Genomic DNA, 21,378 nt, shown 5'->3' with positions numbered 1-21,378 from the left:
TCAGGTTAGGTTACATGGACAGTGTTTAAGTCCTAATGTATAGTTGCCCAATCCGATATTTCAAGTCAAATTCCCCCTAGATATGAATAAATACACACCAATTTTAGTTTTTTATTCTAAGAAATTAAATACTTTTATGCTCTCGCGGGCCACATAAAATAACATGGCGGGCCACAAGCAGTCTGTTTCTGTTATACATTCAACCTCCATTATCAATTGTATTTTTTGTCAACCGTGACAGTTGAGTTTCAGTCTGAAAACCACACAGTAGAGATCTCTTCAGAAGGTGTTCTCTACAGCATTAGCAGCACAGAGCGGAGCTCATAAACCAAGTGGGACATTGGAGTGACAAATATGTGACGAGTCTTATATCTGGTGGTGCTTAAGTTAGCAAAGGGATGTTTGTCTGGTTCTATTATATGACAAGCTTAAAGGACTTTGAAGAACAAAAAGAGTAATTTCCTGCTGTTTTGTTGTTTTTGGTGAAAGAAAATTTGAGAACCAAACAACAAACTTTCCAGCAGTCAAAAAAGAAATATTAATTGAAACACTAACTGACTGAATTTCCTCAGCAAAGATGGTTATAATTGGTAAAGGCAGCTCAGGCATTTTGCACTTTCAGTTACAGAAATCTTTTTTTTTATTTGGCAAACGTAGTAGAAAGCTCAGCATCAAAATAAAAAATATATATTTGTAATGAAAAGCAGTTATGCCTTCCTGTGATCTGATAGTCAGTTTTAATCACTGCAGTTCTTTTCCTGAGAGCAACACCATTAAAATCCTTGAGAGAAACACAATTCAAATATCATGAAAGCAGAGGTGTCTATGACAATTTTCCAATCCAGTAACTGGAAAAATAAAACGGTTTCACCTAAATTTTAACCTCTTGGGGCCAGTTGTTCAAAAAGTTTAATCTGGATCAAAATGATCCGGATTTGGAAATCACATTTTTTCCTATGCAAGATCAGGTAATCCGTCTTACTTTTATGCCGGTTTTTCAAAGCAACATTGGACTGGATCACCCTGATCCAGATACACAGTTTTCAAGATTACCAAATCCAGATTACCTGTGCTCTAAATGGGACAACGTATCACAACACGGGCTACCAGCTATGTAAAGAACAGGTAGAAGAGCCAACATGGGGTCACTGTAAGAGTTTGTTATTCTGAGACAAAACACAAAAATAACAAACATCCACTTCCATTCATAATTTCTTTTATGACCCCTTATCTGAGTCACAAAAAATAAAAAAACAAATATACATCAACAAATACATTGTGGATATTTTGAAAACGTCTTAAATAAAATGGCTAAATGTCCGATAGTTAATAAAATAAAGAATGTTCAGGGAGTTTTTCAATCTGAGGAGGAGAGACCAGCCTTTCCAAGCTCTGCTTTTAGGAGGCGGATCTGCAGTTCTGCTTTGGTTGTTTTTACTTTACTGAATAGCTTAACTGGTAGCCTATGTCTACTGTATCTACTTCATCACTGTTACAACGGTTACACAAGTCAAGTGCAAAATATAAATAAAAGTGTAAACACTAAATGAAACAAATGTATTATTTGACCAACTTTAAAGTTTCTCTACATTTCCATCCTGGAATCCACCTTTAAATCCTACTCCCTGTTGGGATCAGGATAATCCAGTTTTTTTGGGATCAAAGTTATCCAAATCCTACTGACAAGTTTTGAACAACACAAACTGAAGGTTTGATCCAGATTAGAACTGGGATTGGATTCTGTGATCTAATCTGATTTCAGATTCTTTCTTTCCCTTTTGAACAACCCATTTTCAAGATTTGATCCAATCCGATCACCAAAATCCGATCAGCTTACATTTGAACAACTGGACCTTGATGCCTGAATTTAACTCCAGCCATGAAAAAAAATCACCTGTACTTTCACTTTCAAGTAGCTGCAAAATTAATGTAAGTTTTGAGAAGACGTTGCTTGATGCATATTTGCAAATATGATGGTTAAAGTTTTTTTTGTGTGCAAACGTTTAACCTTCTTTTTGTTTGATCCCTCTTTTTATTAATAAAAAACCCTACCACATACCAGCCTTTTCCATTTTTTTTGCCCAACAAAACAATTAATGGTCTATTTTATCAACTCTTTTTTTTATATATCTAAGCCTTTATGAACACTATCTTTTGTGTATTGACATAAAAAATCTTTTTAAAATAAAAGAATTTAACCCAGTTTAAAATGTTATCAAACAGAACATGATTATTATTACATCCATCTGATATATGGTTAATATTTCATCTGTTTTGTTATGAAAGTTAATTATTTTCTAAAAGGACAAGAAAGAGTAAATGAAATTTACAAAAAAAAAAGAAAACCTTCACCAGAATTCACTAGAAAAACAGAAATGATCTATATTGTGTCATTCTTAGTCTGTTAAGATTCAAAATAAAGATGTTTAAGTTCATTTGGAATCTTATTATTTTGTAGAAAGCTTAGTTGATATTTGTACTGTGTTTTACACTTGTGCCAGTTTCAATTAAGTTATCCTACAAATAAAAACATTTTAACAACAAAATGCCAAAACACCCTTTCATGCTTTTGTTTTTTTCATAATTTGTCACACCTTCTGACAGCTCTTATCTTATACATAAAAATGTGTTTCCACGGGGTTGCTTGGCAACCAAATCCCCTCTGTGGAGTTGCTCAATGATCCAGACTGATTAGTCCCACATGTAACTAAAATACATGCAATTATTTATTCATACAGACAGTTTGTTAGGTCTAACCCCAATATTTGTATCCTACATTTACTGCAAAACTCTGATACCAGAGCCAGCATCCAGAAATTCATTCAGTTGGGATTCCTAGTAGAAAATGTCATGATAAATGTTGACACTATTTTATGTCACTGAACTATCTTCAGATCATAATTGGTTCCCCCCGAGTTGTTCACTTCCAATGCAGTGCTTCCATGTGTGTGTGAGTGTTTAGGCAGATGAGTTGTGAGTTCCTGAGAGCTCAAGGCCAGTTTAGAGAGTGACTCAGTCAGCAGAGGGCCTTTGCCAGCCAACACACAGCGTATTCACCAGTAACGGGAGTAATGAGGCCTTCTGGGAGCTGGCAAATGATTTTGTCCACAAAAAACAGCAAAAGAAAAACCATATTGTTGGGATGAAGTCAGCTTGATCTGGAACTATAGTGAAAGAAAGCAGTAAAAATACCTCAAAGAACTTAATTACCTATAAACTTCAAACTGTTGTGAATATGTCAAAGTAAAGTTTAGGTTGGAGGGGTCTTTTGTTGGGGGGAGGGTTTAAGATGGAAGGAAAGCAGAGGTGGGGTAATGGTTGGGGGTGGTTGTAAGGAGACGGCTGCTGTTGCATTCTTCACATTCCTCAGGTGTTGTCAGCATGGCATGCTCAATAATTACCTCTCAGAGAAAATATGCATAAGCCACATGTTGCGAGACAACCAAAGGCCAGTAAAAAAAAAATATATATATATATTCTAGTAGCTGTACTTATATGTAGAATTGATATTAGTGTTTTATTTTTCAAATTGTTCTAATAAAGCAAACATAAATATGTTATAAAACTCCTTTTGAGACTCTAAAGGTTGTCAAATTAATTTTTTACATAATTTCATTCTTACAAAATTGCATGCAGAGGAATATTTGGGCCAGGGGTCTGAAACCTGTTGCTCCGGAGCCACGTGTGGCTATTTCACCTCTCAATAGTGGTTCTCTGGCAAAAAAAAAAAAATCATACACACACATAGAGAGAGAGAGAGAGAGAGAGAGAGAGAGAGAGAGAGAGAGAGAGAGAGAGAGAGAGAGAGAGAGAGAGAGAGAGAGAGAGAGAGAAAGTAAATAGTAAAATGATAGTTTCCCTTTATAGTTCTGTTTTTATTCAGGTCAAAAAAGAAATATAATTTGTATTTTTTTATTTAAAAAAAGCAATGGAATGAATGCAGAGCGGTATCAAATTTTCTTAAAGGCTATAAAAAAAGACATACTAGGCTTTGTTCACTAGAAAAGAAGCTCAAATGGTTCTTTTATTGTTTAACGTTGCAGACCCCTGATCTGGGCATTAAAGCATTGCAGGCAGTTGTTTTTTTACTTTATGTTGGGAGTATCATCCTTTTACCAACTTAAGTTTCCAACTTTAATCAATTATGTCACATATATCACTAATATAATAAGATAAAAGGAAAAGCAGGTTCTTCCTGTTAGGGAACATTTTTCTTACTTTCTCCTCTCCCTCTTTTCCCTGCCCTCCGTCTCCTTGGCTGGCTTGCCAAAAGCTTCCAGAGCTGAGGGATTGTGTGCAGATGTGCTTGGAGAGAGGCCAGCCCCTCTACCCTGGGAGAACATGTGGTCTGAGAGTGTTTACGCTGGCTCTCTTTCAAGCTGTCTCCCACACAGCATGCTGGCGTCTGTCTCTTTTCAGATGATAATGCTCAAGCCTTCGCCCTTTTAGGGGGGCATTTTCAGGTTGAGGTGACACCGTGAGTTATTTGAGCTTGTTGTGTTGACAAACAGGATGACAAAAAAGGAAATGTCAAATAAATAACTTACACAGGAAGGGAAGCACTGTAAGAATCCAAAAGAAGAAAGTGAAAATCTTAAGGTTAAAACAGCATTTAAAGTATTCAGATTGCACAAAGATCCAATCTTTTCAAAGTTATACTTTCACAGACTTTGTGCTTCCTTTATGCACCAAGGAAAAGGAAAGTTCTAAAATAATACTTGATCTCAACACTCTGTGTGGTGTGTCATTATTAAATGGATGTAATATTCCATATATTCTGAAAGTAATTCTATTAGCATGTCTGATTTCAGTTGAATATATACAAATCTTATATAATCAAACATCTTGTGTCTGTTTTCCGGGGGAAAGCAGCATTTTTTTTTTCATTTTAACTGTTTGTATTACTTTTTTGCCTTCTAAAACAAAAGTTAAAATGCATCCACTTCTGCTATGTAAATAACTGGCGCCCCCTGCAGGCAAACATTTCGTACCAACTTATAAGAAAAAACAAGATATTTTCTTTTAAAAAGCCGTCATTAAATTTCATAAAACTTTGAACTCATGATTTATTTTGTAGATAAGGAAGCCTAAGAGCACTTTCTTTTAAATTTAGATGCAAAATTCCTACATGATGTATTTTTAATGCCAACTGACAATAAAATGTGCATTTCAAAGGATAGTATAGTATAAAGCATTTTTAAGGAAAAATAAAAAATGTTATCTGACCAACAAAAATTATTTCTGAAGAAATAAGTCTTAGTTAAAGACAGTTTTGTATCATAAACATTTTTTAAAACAATACATTAACTATAATATACTTAGGTGATTTTAATGTCCATTTATAGCTGAGCTACCTCCTGTTTTTTAAAACAACTTTCACACAAAAATCAGTCAATGTAATATACGACCCCCCCCCCCCTCAAAAATAGATTTAAAATGCACCTTTTTTCTATAATTGTATAAAAAATTATTATTGTCATTTTGCCTTTCTCTGCTCCCTTTTGTCGTTATTATATTAGTTCTAGTTTTTTCATTCCCTCTGTAATCAAATATTTCTGATTTATAATGTCAAGCCATGTTTTTTAATGTTCTAATTATTCCATGTTTTTATGTTATAATTACTCTGTTTTGTAATATTCTAATTGTTCAATTAAAAAAGCGGCCTAATTTTATTGTCAGGTAGCGATATCTCTGCTCAACACTAGAGGGCGTGCTTTTTAAAAAAAAGCAAAAGTTGAACGTCGCAACCTAATATTTTATAGTTATTAAAATAATGTAAACTCAAAGGTTTTGCAAGTTTTAAATAAATAACATACATGGGTAATGTTAAAACTATTTATACTATAGTAAAGTAAACAAATGAAGGGCAAAAATTATTAAAAGCATTAATAGCCGCGATAAAATGGTCAAACCTCACGTTTTTTTCTATGTGCGAAATCATAGCATCCGTAGAAATATTGACCCGTCATGGCTACTACTGTAGCGTCAGTTGCACCTCCAGTGCTAAAAAAATAAATCAAGGCAGATGAAATAGGAGAAAAGGTGTACAGGAGCATGCGCAGTCGGTCCGGTGGTCCATCGTGGAGAGTTGAGCGTTACGTCACGGGTTCGTCCACCGTGCTGAGATTTCAGACTGACCGTAGACTCGTGCAGGCACAAGAGCGAGGAGACCGCTGAGCTACGACGACAGAGACGCCGTTTCACCTTTTTTATATTCCGTTTTTTTTCTTCTCAACCTGACAGGAGCAAGCAGAAAAGGAAGGAGGCTTTCTGCCCGCAGCGCCTCTTCTTTTGTGCAAACCAACAGCATTCTGGTGGCATGGTGATTTAAAGGCGGAGGGAGAATAGAGGTCCATTATGTTTGAATATTCATTCAGCGGCATTTGAGGTCGAGCTGCTACATTGCATGTAGCCTCAGTGGGCGACTTTGTCGGTGATTGCAGGAGCCTGCGTGAAGCAGCCCCCCGTGCGGGACTGACTCAAGGGTGCACGGATAGCTGCACCCGGACCGCTGGATGAGGCGGCGGAACGGGCAAGTCCAGTCAACTTTTCATTTACCCCCGTCGGGGCATTGCTGTGGAGATGGCGATGAGATGGCTCTTCTTGGGATTTATGCTCTGCCTGGAGATCACATCTAACGGTGCAGACGGAGGTAAGACGCCTGTTGTGGTGCTTTTTGTCATTTTCCACCAGCACTTTCATTGCCTTGCGAAACATCTGCGCGCAGGCCCGTGGGTTCAAACCCTGGGCTCCATAACCCCGCCAGAAGCGTGTCTTTTTGCGCGGAGGGAGGGTGGGAGAGCCTGAAAGGCGAACCCTGCAGAAAGTATCCAACCAAAAACGCCGTTTTTCGGCCTCCTGAAATCTGCTGCTGCTGTGTGAGTGAGCGCACAGAAAGGGCCTCCCTGTTCGGAGCGCAGACACTGAGGGTATTCAGTGTTTCAACATTCAGCATGAATGAACCCGTTTACACGAATCTACCCCATTTCTCATGCTTTTATTCCCATATTTGCCCGTTTTTCTGAATGGCTGATAGCCACTCAACGCAAACCTGCTGCCTTTCAGGTAATCAACAGAACGCGGTGACTTCCACGTCCAAATGGCTCCCCCCCCCCATTTTTTTTTTCTACTCTAGTTTCTTTGCAGTTTATCTCTTTATTTTGGGCGCAGGCAAACACAACAGTGGTGGGCTTACTCCCCAATGGCCCAGCTTGTCTCGACGTGTCAGGCTGGTGGCTGCTTAGAAATTACAGTTTATGTGACAGCCAGGTTCCGTCTGAGAGTGAAATCAATGGTGTGCGTTATCCTCTTACCTCCCGGGAGTTCCTTAATGCCCCCCCCAATCCCTGCCGGTAATTATGAGGTATCAAATGCACCACTGCTCTGATGGTGATATTGTAGACCTGTTGAGCGCGCAGCTTTGCTCAGTCTTTTCTAAAAGTCAGAGCAAAGTCAAAATCTCAACCGATTTGAAAATTAGGACCCTGACATGCACAGTCAAAGATTCAAATCTTTTACCATTTATTTTAGTGGGAATCAACCCATTAAAATTTGAACTCACTGGGATTAGTCTCCCTCCTTATATGAATGTAAAAAGCACACATGGGCCTGCAGGATTTGAAAGTATCTTACATAAGTTGGTGTTTATTAAGAGGGAGAGCTGAGGCTGCATGACTCTGCAAGCTCCTCCCTCCTCCTCCTCCTCCATCAGCATGTAACATCTGGAAACAGGGAAAGCATTAATCCAACTGAGAATTGACTGAAAACCTGGAGTTAAAGAGGAATGAAACAAGAAACAAGTCTTGTGAAGTTGACGTTGCTTATTGAAAGCCCAAACAAAAATGGTTGTATGAATGCTATATTTTTTTAAACTCATAGTTTGTTTATATGTCCATCAACTTATTTGTTTAGATTCTTTCTTTCATTTCTTTGGTTTACCTTTTGATGTCAGAATTGAAAAAGCCTCTTAGAAGAGGTGAAACATCATCAGTATTTGGAGATAAACCAAGTCCAGTTAGTTGACTTCTCTTTGGTTTTGACTCAAGTTCATATTTTGGTCCCCATTATCTCTCTGTCCATCCATCTTTCTTTCACTTATCAAATGCCAGAAAGGTTGTAGTCCAAGTACAGATGCTCAAACTTCCTCCAGTTACTGGGGCATCTCCAAGTTGTGCTCCCCCCTTATTAGCTGAGAACATCGTTTTCCCCGGGGCCTTCATCCAGTGGGACGTGCCTCTGAATATTTCTCCACGGAGGCTTCAGAGCCTGAGGTACCTCAATTGATTTCTCTTGAAGTGGACAAGCAAGGTCTGAGCTTCTCCTGAGCGACCAAACCCCACACCCCATCTCTAAGGGAGCACCCATCCACTGTGTGGAGGAAACTCATTTCAGCTCCTAGTATCAGGGATCCTGTCATTTTGGTCATGAGATTTAGGTAATGATGACCATAGGTGAGGGTAGGAACATAGACTGACCAATCAATTCAGACCTATGGCTTTCAGTTTTGCTTTTTCTTGACAGTACTGTGAATGCATTACTGCAACCACCTATCAATCTCATGCTCCATCCTAACATTACTTGTGAAGATGACGCCAAAATACTTAGTCCCACACTTCAGGGAGGAGTTCTTCATCTCTGAAGAGGGCAAACCGCCTTTTTTCCAGTTGGGAACCACAGCTTCTGTCTTGGAGGTGCAATTTTCATTCCAGTCATTTCATACTTGACCGTGAACCCCCGAGTGAATATCCGAGAAGCTGGTATGATGAACTCATTAGGACTGTCATCTGCAAACAGCTGAGATAATATCCTGTGGTCCACAAACCAGAGTCCCACTTGTCTCTGGCTGTTGTGACAGAGGGCATCCCTGGTAGAATCCAACATGCACTGGAAACTGGTTTGACCTATGGTGGTACTGTGACTAGACAGCTGAGTATTGTGATTTCCCTCTGTAGTTGGAGCACACACTCTGGTCTTCTGTCTTGAAAAGGAGGGACCACCATCCGAGTCTGCCAGTCCAGAGGCACTGTCTCTGACTGCCACGGGATGTCACTAAAGCCTAGTATCGCTTAATCAGGGTGGACCTCATCCATAGAGGAGCTTTTTGATCACCTTGATGACTTCAACTGGGTTGATGGACTGACCCACACGCGTCCTCAACCAATACTGTCTCAACTGAAGGAGTTTTGGTAGAATTCAGGAGCTCCTCATAGTATTCCTTCCACTCCTCCAGTTAGTTGAGGTCCCTCCTGAGGTGCCAAATGATTTGCTAGAAGGTCTTTGAGGTCAACTTTCCTTAAAACCTCCTCAAACTCCTCCCAGACTCAAGTTTTTGCTTCTGTAACTGCACGTGCTGCATGCTGCTTGGACTGCTGACACCAGTCGGCTATCTTGGTGGTTCCATAAGCCAGCCAGGCTAGATAGGAGTCTTATCATTTGATCGCAGTCTTTACCAACCAGCACCAAATTAGTGGACTTCCCCTTTGACAGGCATCAGATACCTTTACGCCACAGCTTCAAACAGCTGCAATGGCAATGGAGGTAGAAAGCAAGGTTTATACAGACTTGGTGAGCCCTACCTCCCTCAGTACCTGGTTAAAGCTCTCTTGGATGTGGGAGTTTAACCAAACATTCCCAACAGACTCTCACAGCATGTTTGGGTGAGTCTGTCCGTCTTTTTCCTCCACTAGTAGATCCCACTCACCTTTTGGTTGATCACCATAAGGTGATTTTGAACGTTTGGCTTGTTTGCTTGTTTTTTGGGTTTATTTGAATTAAAAAGTAGCTAACGGTAACAATGCATCATAATATAATGAGAAAAAAAAACATTTTTCCACAATGCTTTTGTTTTCCATTACTTCTTTTTTGCAGATACTTTTGCCTTAATGTTTCAACTGATCTCTGTTTCTGCATACCCTGTTTGAGTGTTATCTCTTTCCTTTGGTTTGGAAAAAACAAACAAAAGTGCAGTTCAGTTACCCAAATGTTTTGGGGTGATGAAAAAGTTGAATCCCATAGTCCCTCAGTTTGCCTGACCCTAGTGAGGCTTTCTCCTCTGATCTGTCACCAGAACATCTGGTGGAACATCTGTATGCATTCTCCTTATTTAGAAATTACTGGTAATTACTCATTTAATTGGAAACCTTGCAGGTAAACAGACTTTCTCACCCAATGTGCTTTTGTGGCCAGAAGACATTAGTGTTTATGACATGTGGAGGATTTCTATTTTTCTATATTTCTGCTTTAGACCCAGAGCCTTTAGAAAATGAAATAATTTGATGTTAGGGTTAGTCAATACTGTGAGTTTGAGTTCCCTTTGAAGACCCACTCTGAGGAAAATTGTTTTTTTAACATTTTCTTGTGGCATTTTTCTCATGATGGAGGACATAAAGAAATCAAGCTCAAAACGGCATTTCTGAGTATTTCTTTATTCAAGTCATTGTGAATCTCTGCTCCATTGTGATGCATCCACTTGTAGACTGCTAGATCCATGTACTAAAAACTGTACAGCTGGATAGATCCAATATTGCTCACCATTTTTGGTTGGGGATGTTAAGGGCTGTAAGCTAGCGGGAAAGCATGTAGAGCTCTCAGTTATAGGTGATGGGAAGGAGGTTGTGTCCACGAGTTGTCTGTGCAAACAGCGCCGGACTCAACTTGGAGGCAAATTTCTAATGAGCTATTGATGCCCTGCAGAAACTATGTCCTGATCAGCTTTTTTAAATTTGCTAAAAACAGAATAATAACGATTGGAAGGCCACTGGAAACGCTTTCAAAGTAGCTCTAAAGATGATCAGAGTAAAATGTACTGGTCAGGATAAAGCAGATTCGCTGTACTTTTATGTATTTTTTTCCCCTGCATTGCTTTGAGGGTTTTTAGTGAGATAATTAACCTTATATTTGACACTAACCTTAAATTTGGCATATGTTTTTCCATTTTTACGCAACAGTGGACTCCTCTTTTTTTTTGCCAGGCTTTGCCAACACTTGTACATCTACCCTTCTAGGTACTTGGAGCTGCTGGCGTCCCATTTGGCCAGAGAGTCAACTGATCTTTGGACTTGCGGCTGCTTCACACTCAACCAGCAGAGAACATTTGCTATGTTGCAATAGAATCGAATATGCTAAGCTCCTGCAGCACATCAGATATTTTTATGTCTGTCACTGCGTTTTGCTTTCACTGCAGCGGTACACAACCCACAATTACAGCGACAGGGAGGAATATTGCTGCTGAAGCTAATCTATCCATGCAAGTGAGCTGGATACCAAGTCGCGACAAGAAAGTTGGGCATTTTGTGGAAATGAACAAATATCCAATACTTGTTATTGGAAATTCACAAAAGACTTGAGAAAGAATCCCATAACACCTTCTAGTTTGTTTTTAAAGAATCAGGCAAAAAATTAGTTTTATGAAAGACCAAAGCTAAAAAAAATTGGTAACTAAAAGAGCACAACAACAGTACAATTTAGGAAGTAAAGCTTTTGGAAGAGCTAGTAGACAAAAAATAATAAAAAAATAAACAAGATATGGCATCTAACAAGAGGCTTTTAAGGAACGTTTTATAATTTATTTGGTGTAATGGTGTCTTCAGAAAAATTTTCCATTACGTAATTCTTTTAAATGGTATGAAAGAAACAAGATGATATGAACTCATCTAAGTTCTCTGAAACTCTGGGCTCATCTCTTTAGTTCATATTTTAATGTGTTTTTTTACTTATAAAATGTATTTTTTAAATTTAAAATTATCTACCTTTCTAAAAATTTATTTTCAGCCAGTTAAATAATTAAAAAACAATCTAACATATCATTATTAGTATCTTACTGTTGAATAATATGTGCAGTAAACATCTCTTAAATAAAAGCTTGTATTCAGATTCACAAGAACTTCAAAAATTGGATTTTTCTCATATTGTCAACATTTATAATCTGCCATGAGAATCTAACAAACTATGAAGTAGATTTGAACTAATTTGTGTATTATTTGGTCAAAAGTAAAATTTCACAGTAATGGAGAGAACTGAATGAGTGTGGATGCATTAATTTCAGTGCATGGCAATTTAATCAGTGATAAACATGCGTTATATCAAGGCTTCTTTCAACTGTTCTCTTTAGAGGTCACTATGGTGAATCATCCGCCTCCATCTAACTCTATCCTGTGCGTCCTCCTCGGTTACACCAACCACCCTCATGTCTTCCTTAACTACATCCATATACGTCCTCTTTGGTTTTCCTCTAGACCTCTTTTATCTACGCTCCAACCTCAAGTCATTCATCTCATATAGGAACTGAAGGAATGAGTTCCTCATTCCTGCTTTTTCTCTGCTAGTTTTAGTAGACTGCATTTCCAAATGTCTGGTTTCCCCCCTCTGCTTCAATTTATATATCCAGATTTTGTATTGTGGCTCCCATTTTCTGTTTTCATAACTGCTCAGATCTGGGTTGACTGTTTCTTTGTGGTTGCATATTGCTGTGCTAAGCAGACATGCAAGATGAATGTGGAGCTGCTCTCCTTTGCCGCATTGGGAGCCTATTTTGATTTATGCTTGTGCTCATCAGTCATACTCCTACTTCGTAAATCATATTTTTTCATTGCATTCTGCTGATCTGGTCTGAGTGTCATCAGTTTATCTCTAATGTCAAAGGTGTCATATTTTTTTGTGTGAGATTTGACAGACAAGTTTTTAACACAGGCATGAGTTTGAACTCTACAGACTTTGGCCTCATTTCTAAGTGTTCTTTAGAACCAAAATAGATTTAGAAATTACAAACCGCTGTGTGGTTTAATCGAGCAAGCGCCTGGCTGTGAATTGGCTTGTACAAAGCAAAGTTTCCACAACTATTAAGCTGTATTACAGGGGTGCTTCAAAGGTTCCAATAATGGCCAACAGAAGACTTAAAATTAGCATTTGACTGAACTTTATTACTTTTTTCCACAAAACAAGGATCCAAAGGAAATTAAAAAAATAAAATCTAAGCAGACCTTTTTTTTTCTAGTCATGATATTTCCTTTAATCCATGTTTGTTTTGCTTTTGGGCAATGGATCTTTTTCTTGTAAAATATATATATATATATATATTTTTATAAAGAATTTATATAAAATATATATTTTATTTACTGGGGTGAAGTTAGTATAAAACTAGTGTGGCCATAATTGGACCTGATTTGAGATTTCTGGATACAAACTTACAATGTTCACTAAAGATTTTAATTGAATTTTTTTCTTTACCTATTTGTTATTGATTTGCGATACTGTGTTTTGTGGCACTAAAATGAGATGGAGCCCTAATATTTTATTATTATTTATTTTTAGGTAAAGGTATTGATAACTGTGCAGTTTATAATGCTACAGCTGTTTTCAAATGAATACCTTTATGTAATAAACAGGTTTTTAGCTCCTAGGAAAACTATTTAAACAAATCATAGTGACTTCTACGGTGGCCCAGAAGTGGAAATCACACCAACAAATCACTCAACCAAAAACACATTAAAGAACACGACAATTAAAAAAAAGCCAAACAAATTAGAAAAACATTACATTATAGAAACCAAAACACAAAGGAAATATTTCAGAAAACAAAAGTAATTTTCAGAAATAAGAATGAAATGTTGAAAAACAAAACACAATAGGAAACTGGAAAAGGTAGATACTACTCTGAATGTTTGATTTCTGACGCTTGAGTTTTTTCAAATGTGTCTTCAATGTTCGCATACTAATAATTTTTTCTTTGTGTTATTGTCTTTTGTCTTGCTTTGGTTTTTAAAATTGGAAAATGGTTAAGTCACATTAGTTGGAAAAGTGCAATACAAATAAAGTTTGATTTGGTTTAAATATTGATGATTTATAATGTTTATGATTACAATGGACCACATCCAGTATGGCTTGAAGCTAAATAACTTTCGGTTAAAATGATGGACAAATGTCTTCATCCAATCACCTTTTTTCTTTTTTTCTTTTGATTTCTGGAAATCTGTTAACCACATTTTTTTCTCCTTTTTTGTTCAGTCTTTTAAATTGTTGTGATCTTTAATATTATTTTGGATTTCATGTTTTGTTTGTGTGATTTGCGCTTCAGGACCTCCATAGGTTTGTGTAATACTATCAATAAATAAATGTAATTTTAATTAGTAAATAAAAAATAATAAAAAATAGAACACTTGCATTTCTTTTCATGTTCTGAGGTAGAAGTATAACTATAAACTATAAAAGCAGAATTACATTTATAAGAGGTTTACATTGCAAATCTCTGTTTCTCCCCGTGCACATACTTTCATGTTTTGCTGTTACAAAACGTGATTGGTATAAAACTTGGAGACTGAATTCCTTTAGTTTTGTTATTGGTGTTGACAGCTTGCTGCACTCCATGCTCTCTTTCTGAACTCACTCTTGCTCCTCCTGTGTTGGTGTGCAGTACTCCAAACATTAACATGTTAACTGCTGCCTCCTCCGCTTACACACATGCTCGGTGCAAAATTACTCCTTTTTTTTTCACTGCCTTTTTTGTTTTTGGCTGTAAAAAAACAACAAGGTTTTATCGGCATGGCATTGGCCTAGATTTGGAATGTTTCATGGAGAGAAAAGCTAATTTTCCTTTAGTTATTGGCACTGTTTTCTCCTTTCTACTTTGAAAACTTTTATTGCTAATTTTCAGCTTTCATTTGTAGAATTATATCTAGTTGCAGTTTCTAGAACCCACAAAAGTCACAATGACATAAAGTGAGTGTTTGCTTAGCAGCAGGATCTGCTTCTCCTAAAATTTAGACCTTGGTGAACATTCTCAATCACAGTGTAGTTAGATTTTCAACAGCATCCAGTTCAAATTGCTTAAAAGAAAACAAGTGTTTTTTTTATTTCCTCTCAGTTTGTGTTAAGTTTCCCAGCATTCTTTGGGCAAAACAAGGATCATTTAACCTCCTACTTAAATCTGTTTGGTTTGTTTAAAATCCAGCTGTCTGTCTGTCTGTCTGTCGGTAATGGATTGTGCTTTGGAGGCAAAACTGCACACATGAAACCAATTAGAAGCTGCTGGAATGTGCGGTGTGGATCTGGAGTTGATCTGGAGAGTCAGATGGCCATTTTCAGGAAGGCAGATGGAGGCGGAATGTGGTCAGTGTTAGGTCCCATGTTGATGATTTCTAAATGGCTCCATCACTTGGCCGGTGATACAGTGCGACAACTCCATTTACTCATAGCTTCACCCGTGTTCATCCCAAAGTAGTTCTGGTCTAGCTTTGAGATTAGTTTTTATTTCATTTTCTTTCTTTAGGAGATCCAATCTGAACGACTCTAAAATGCTCTCCTGGGCTTGAAGCAGCTCTGTCAGGCTCTAAAGAGGTTTCTATTAGAGCCAGCCTGTCTGCAGTCATACCCCCCTTATTCCTGTATGTTTTATTACTCTTTGCTATTCATAGAGCTGCAGGTCATTTCATTGTGCACTGTTTAAAAGATATGGGGTCTGAAGAACCATGCACAAGTAAAAATCCAGTATGTGCTCAATGCAGCATGCCATATACTCCAAGTCAGCCAAGTAGAGCCTGGAGATCCACATGCCAGGAAATAACTCAGGCTTTTACTGCATTTTGTGTATGACAACTCAGAATTGAAGCATTTAGTTGGCAAATATTCAGTAAAAACTTTGTGCAGTTTACCCTGTTTGAATGTCTTTTACATTCTTTTATATTTTTTTATGAATTGATTTTATAATAAATCCCTCTCATCCTTTCTTTTGTCTGTAAATGTCATTGCAGGTTTAAAACAAAACAATTTATAGGGTCATACTTGAGCACATGAATAAAACTGAGTTAAAATTAAAGTATAGGATTTAAACTAGAATTTGATGTTTTAAGGTTGTAAAGCTGAAAGCATCTGGAACCTTAAGTGTGAATATTAGAGAAATAAAATGTTCAAACTAAACTTTATCAACACTGCACCTCAAGTTAAGTGTCCTCTTACAGCAACCTGTGCAACAAAAACTGTTGATTCAACTTTCTAACTTTTAATTTGCTTCAGTCAGCTGAGAACAGGCACAGAGCTGCAATGGCATAGTGGGTTCCTGATTAAATGATGAGGCAAGCCTGACTGTGCCAAGAAAGCATTGCACTCTGGAGCACAGATTAATATGCCAGCAGCTCATAGAATGGAACATGAGTAAATTGGCAAACTGCACATGCTTTTGAATTCCTTATAAGGATAGGAAAATTTGCTTCTTCTTTTTTTTCCTCAAGTTTTAAAATTACAGCAACTCAAAGGGAAATTAACTTAGTATTTTCTTTTTTCTCTTACTAATCAGATATTTTTATATATGTACAGTTAAATAGTTGTAGCTTTTTTTTATTCAAGATGATGGATTTTCACTCATTTATTTAAATGTTAAGGCAAAATCAGATGCCCCTTTTTATAGCCTTTTGGAATAAAAAATCTTCCAAAAGCCTTAAGCCTTTTGCATTACAAAAATCTTAATGACAAGAGATGAATCTTCTGGGTGTAGGTAACTAAAAATGAACATCCAAACAAACCTGTCAACATTTTTGGAGTAACTTTGGAAAAAAAAACGTTGCCTCTGCAAGCTGAATTAACAATACGCATCTCAGTTTGAGATATTTCACTAGGCTTTGAAAGAGCTGCTGAAGGAAAGTCTCCAACTTATTTGCAGCCTCAACCTCAAATTAGGCTCCCTGGACAAACAGTCTTCAGTCATTTAATTCTGGTGTGTAAAGCGATGACCCAAAATGTTATATTTGCAGTTTCGTGTCTGATCATGAGGAAAAAGTGGTTCAGCCTCGCAGATTTGCACAGGGAGCAGAGTGTCCAAAGCGGCGAAAGCTGCAACGCCCTTATTTCATTTCAGAGCCCAGAAGACAGATTTAATGGTGACAGATTACATGCCAGCACATATGCTCAAGTAAGCCAAGTGAACCTTGCACCGTTGAAAATATTACACATTTTTGGTAATGTACAACAGAGCTATTTGAGTGAATTGGCCGTAAGCTATAACTACTCTTGGTACTACTGTCTGTTCCTTCCTTTAAGATTTCCCTCTTATCTTTGAATATGATGTTACAGCTTTATGAGCCTCATCTACATTTGACATTCATAACCGCAACACTAACCCCCAAAAGAGAAGGAAACCTCCAAGGTATAAGTACAATGATAACACTGAAAAATTCAATCTTTTTTTAAAGTGAAGTCTAATTTGTAAACCTTTTTTTTCAGTCTTTTGTGCTTTCAATTAATCTGATTCCTCAATATCAAAATGTCCTTCATGATATGTATTCTTTAAGCCACGTTTCCATGGTTGATGTAAATAAAAAAAAACCAGCGTGGAACCACTGTAGCTTGACGGTCAAGAAGAAGAACGTGATTGCAATGATAGTCCAGCTAGATGCCCTCTTGTGATTTCAGTCACATCCCAGCCCTCTTGCGGTACACCCTTCTACTCCCCGACCCACATCACCCCCCTGCCTGCCAAGTACAGAGGCAGGCAAGTCAACCAGTGCAAGTGAGGGTTTAGTCTCTGCAGGGAATTATAATGAGACCTTTGGGACTGTCCTTTCCAGAATCATGCTTCACAATAGTCCAGTGCATCCATCTTTTTTTCTTTGTTATTTTACTCTTTTTTTTTGTGTGTGTGTGTGTGTGTTTTGAGGGAATTTCTGTAATTAGAAAACACCTCTTGGACCTTTTTGGTTAATTAAGGACATTTTTTACCAAATAATTTCTTTATTCTTTTATTTTGAAGGCTGAAAAATATTTAGCAGTCGATGATTGTAAAGTTACAAATTCAAGCAAAATGTGGAGGCCCGAGCGGAAGAATTTATTTTCACTGATTATTTTCTTGTTTGAGTTTTAAAAAATTAAGACAAAGGAATCTAACTATTTGGGTTTGTCATTCAGCAAACGTAGCACAGAAAATGTTTTTGTGAGATCATTTATAGAAAAAAAACAACAACCAAATAATATAAATAAAATGAATGGAAATGATTGTACAAGAAAAATCACATATATTGACAAAAACATTATTGAATGAATTAAGGCTTGTGCAATCTGTCATTTATGAAGTTTATTAAAGATAAACTTTATTTTAAAAAAAGTCAGGCTATTTAAAAAACTGTTATTTGATGAAACAATTTTAAAAATGTTCTAAAAACTTTGAATCTGTTATTTTTCTTGTTTTATTAAAACTTTTTGTCCAGTCTAGTATTTTCTTGTGTTTGAAAGATATTAGAAATCTAAAAATATATATCTAATCTAGGGGTGTGTCTTTTTCCCTCTAGCATAACTCGATCAGCATCTTAATTCATGGTCCACAAATCGATACCTAAAAGAGTCATCTAATTTTGTGACAAAGCAATAGAGTCCAATTCTTTGACCTAAATCGATCTAGAATCGAGATTGAATTGGTATTCAAAACTATGAATGCAAATGCCTTAAACAGAGAACCCTTTTTTTACTGGCACTAGGCCTGCACAATATACCGCAAATTTATCGTTATCGCAATATCAAGCTGTGCAATGTGCATATCGCAAAAGACAGCAAATTTGCAATAAATGGTTACCTTATATGTGGCCAAACAATCTTATAGCAGCTTGAAGTGTTTAATGGATTGAAAGAATGCCTTTCTGCATTTGACCAATCAGATGGACCCCTTCATGTTGTTAACTAATCGGATGGCGCCCTATTGTGTTGTATGTTCGCCTCCTGCGTCAACAAGGGTCATTTGTAGTATAATTTTTAAGCTGTTGTAATGGAATGGGAATAATATTTTTGGCTGTTTTGCTAATTTTTTATATACCGCAAATTATATGGTTATCGCAATATTAATCACTGATATCGCATATCGCGAGTTTTCTTCATATCGTGCAGCCCTAACTGGCACTTTTTATTTTAAGCAACAAAAAACAATACTTTTGATATAGTGGCGTCAACTGTTAAAACCTGGCATTTGGGGTCTTAAGGCCCGTACACACCGGGACGAATATTCGCCAGGCGTTATTCGCCAGCGTTTTTCGCCACGTCTTTTGAGTTCACACCCAGGCGATTTTCGCTGACGGTGAGCCGAGCGAACATGCAATTTCATTCCCTGACATTAGATGGCGCTTAATGTAAACAGAAATACTCCTGTACACAAGGTGGCGCTGCGCAACTTTACCCTTCTTAAAGTCGCTTTTCACTCAGATTTAGATAGCAAGTATTTACGCGCTTGTCAGAATAATACAAAGAAAACATGAATATTTCAAGCATCAGTAGCTCCAACTGGTACTTGGTAAGGGGATATTTAAGAATGTCCGTCATTATTTCTTTGCGGCAGTGTTGACGCTACTTGGCGTCTATCTTCTTCGCTGGTATGTGTGCTCAGCAAGGCAGTTTTGTGTTTGAGCGCCCCCAAGTTGTGTTTTACTGTAACTTCAGAAGCTCCAGACACGTGTGCAAAAGCGCCATTCTCATTGGTCGAATAGATCGAAAAAAAACGAACCCGAGGCGTTTTTTTTTTTGACGCTTTGTCGCTTGGCGTTTTTTGGCGTCGGTGTGCACACTCTCATTGGTGCCCTTTGTTTAGTCACGAGGCGTTAAACGTCGGCGAAAATCGCCGGCGAAATTCGTCCCGGTGTGAACAGGCCTTTATAGACTGTTTTGTTCTTTGTGTGTCAGTCAAATTGCAATGCTGTGAAAAAAAATGTTTAGTGCAAACACACATCCCTCAATATGGTTCACCTTCGGCCAATTGGAATTGACCTGACTTTGTAAAAGCAAGCTTGTGATAGGACCACTTTTTGCTTGCATCACATGTACATAAAAAGGTAGAGAGTAGAGATCAAAACAGACAGAGAAGCTGACAGTTTTCCAGAAACCTATTAACGGTATTTACTTCTTGATCAATTTTTTTTATGCCTTTTTATTAGCATAATCCTTTTATGTATGTGTTGTTTTCCCAGTGCTCAATTTTCTTTTGATACATCTTTGTATCTTTTACATCCCTCACCAAAACCTTGAAAAGTAGAACAGGACGCATGGACTCAGGTTTTCAATAAGTTCATATCTTTGTGTAAAGCCCAGCTCCTCTCTGACCGGTCTTTTCTGAGTTGGAGCATGTCAGCAGTGTTTGGGTTCTGGTGGGTCACCAGTGTTGCTGTGGTGCACCTCAACAATCTGTGCTGACTTTCTGCCCAGAACTCTGCAGTTTCCCATGGACCAGACGGTGATTGAATGCTCAGTTATGTCCTAACTGTGGCACATGAAGGGGCCTCTGTGGTTTGGGTTGAGAAATGCCTCGAGACTTTTGAAAGGGCAAAAAAAAAAGAGTCAAACGACAAACAAACCCAGAAACAAGGCACTACTGTTAGCTATAACCTGTTGGGTTTCTTTTTAAATGTGCCTGTGTGTCTTCTGACACAAAAAACATCATTGTTAACACAAGTTGACCCTCACATGTTACTTTATCTGCTGGGTTCAAATCTACCGGAAACTTCCTGCATAGTTTCTGCTCTGACATAAACACAAAACACAAACAAGCATGAACAAAGTTCCCTGTTAATGTTTTTATTGTATTTTGACTAGGTTTTAAAGACTTGACAGTAACGCACAATGCTTTTCTTTTTATTAGCTCCCAAACCGGATAACCCACCCAGAACCTGCAGCCCAAAGCAGTTTGTGTGCAAGGACCAAGTGACCTGTATCTCTAAAGGTTGGCGCTGTGACGGAGAGAAGGACTGTCCAGATGGCTCAGATGAATCGCCCGACATCTGTAAGTACGCCCACATAAATAGCTGCAAAAACGCTCCGCTCTGTGTTCTGTCCCATTCCCTTAAAGCCGTGGAGAGGGATAAAAAGATTGAGTTTTACTCAACTGATGTACTGACGGAACTTTTTAGTGGCTTCCCCTTTTCCAGTTTCCCAAAAATTACGGTATTAAAAATACCAGTTCCGGCCGTGGCCTTTGTGCTAACGGAGCGGCTGCACTCAGTTGTGCCTCCTGTTATGTGGCTCCATCTAATCTAAACGCTCAGATTACTTTTGGTCTTGTCTTGTCTGGAAGCTTTTGGGATTTGTTCAGTTCCTGAGAGACATCGTCCCAAACTCCAGACAGCCTCACCCTTCGTCAGCTTGTCCACCTCTTGCTCTTGAAGCCCCCCCCCCCCCCCCCCCCCCATTTTCCTTTCAAGTGCAGGCACTTTTGACCACAACTTCCCTCTGTCATGTGACAAATGTTCTCACCATAGTTTGGTACGCAGATACATCAGCTGTCGGCTAACATGAATAGCCTTGTGTAGTTTGTTGAATTAACACATGGTTAAGCTGGATAGGCCATATCTGAAATGATCATGGGTGAGAGGAACTATCATGTTGCTGTGTTGACAACATGGAGAAAGTTGAAATGAATCCTTC

The 21,378-nt window shown here is 37.9% G+C and overlaps 1 protein-coding gene across 2 annotated transcripts in view; it reads left to right on the top strand.

Annotated features, from left to right (window-relative positions):
• Positions 1-6,106: 6,106 nt before the first annotated feature.
• The window catches only part of LOC101173465 (low-density lipoprotein receptor-related protein 1), a 79,763-nt gene continuing 64,491 nt past the window's right edge, over positions 6,107-21,378 (top strand). The window contains exons 1-3 of one of the 2 annotated variants that reach the window (XM_011477108.3): positions 6,107-6,350; positions 6,444-6,652; positions 20,597-20,737. In XM_011477108.3, coding sequence (XP_011475410.1) covers positions 6,583-6,652; positions 20,597-20,737 — 211 coding nt within the window. In that variant the 5' untranslated portion in view covers positions 6,107-6,350; positions 6,444-6,582. Of the gene's footprint in view, positions 6,653-20,596; positions 20,738-21,378 lie in introns of both variants that reach the window. The other variant, XM_011477109.3, reaches the window with a different exon arrangement.

Source organism: Oryzias latipes, chromosome 7 (genome assembly GCF_002234675.1).
Source record: "Oryzias latipes chromosome 7, ASM223467v1".
In the NCBI taxonomy this organism is placed as follows: domain Eukaryota; kingdom Metazoa; phylum Chordata; class Actinopteri; order Beloniformes; family Adrianichthyidae; genus Oryzias; species Oryzias latipes.
The sequence above is the reverse complement of the archived record's forward strand: the minus strand, read 5'-3'. Positions and strand labels throughout refer to the sequence as shown.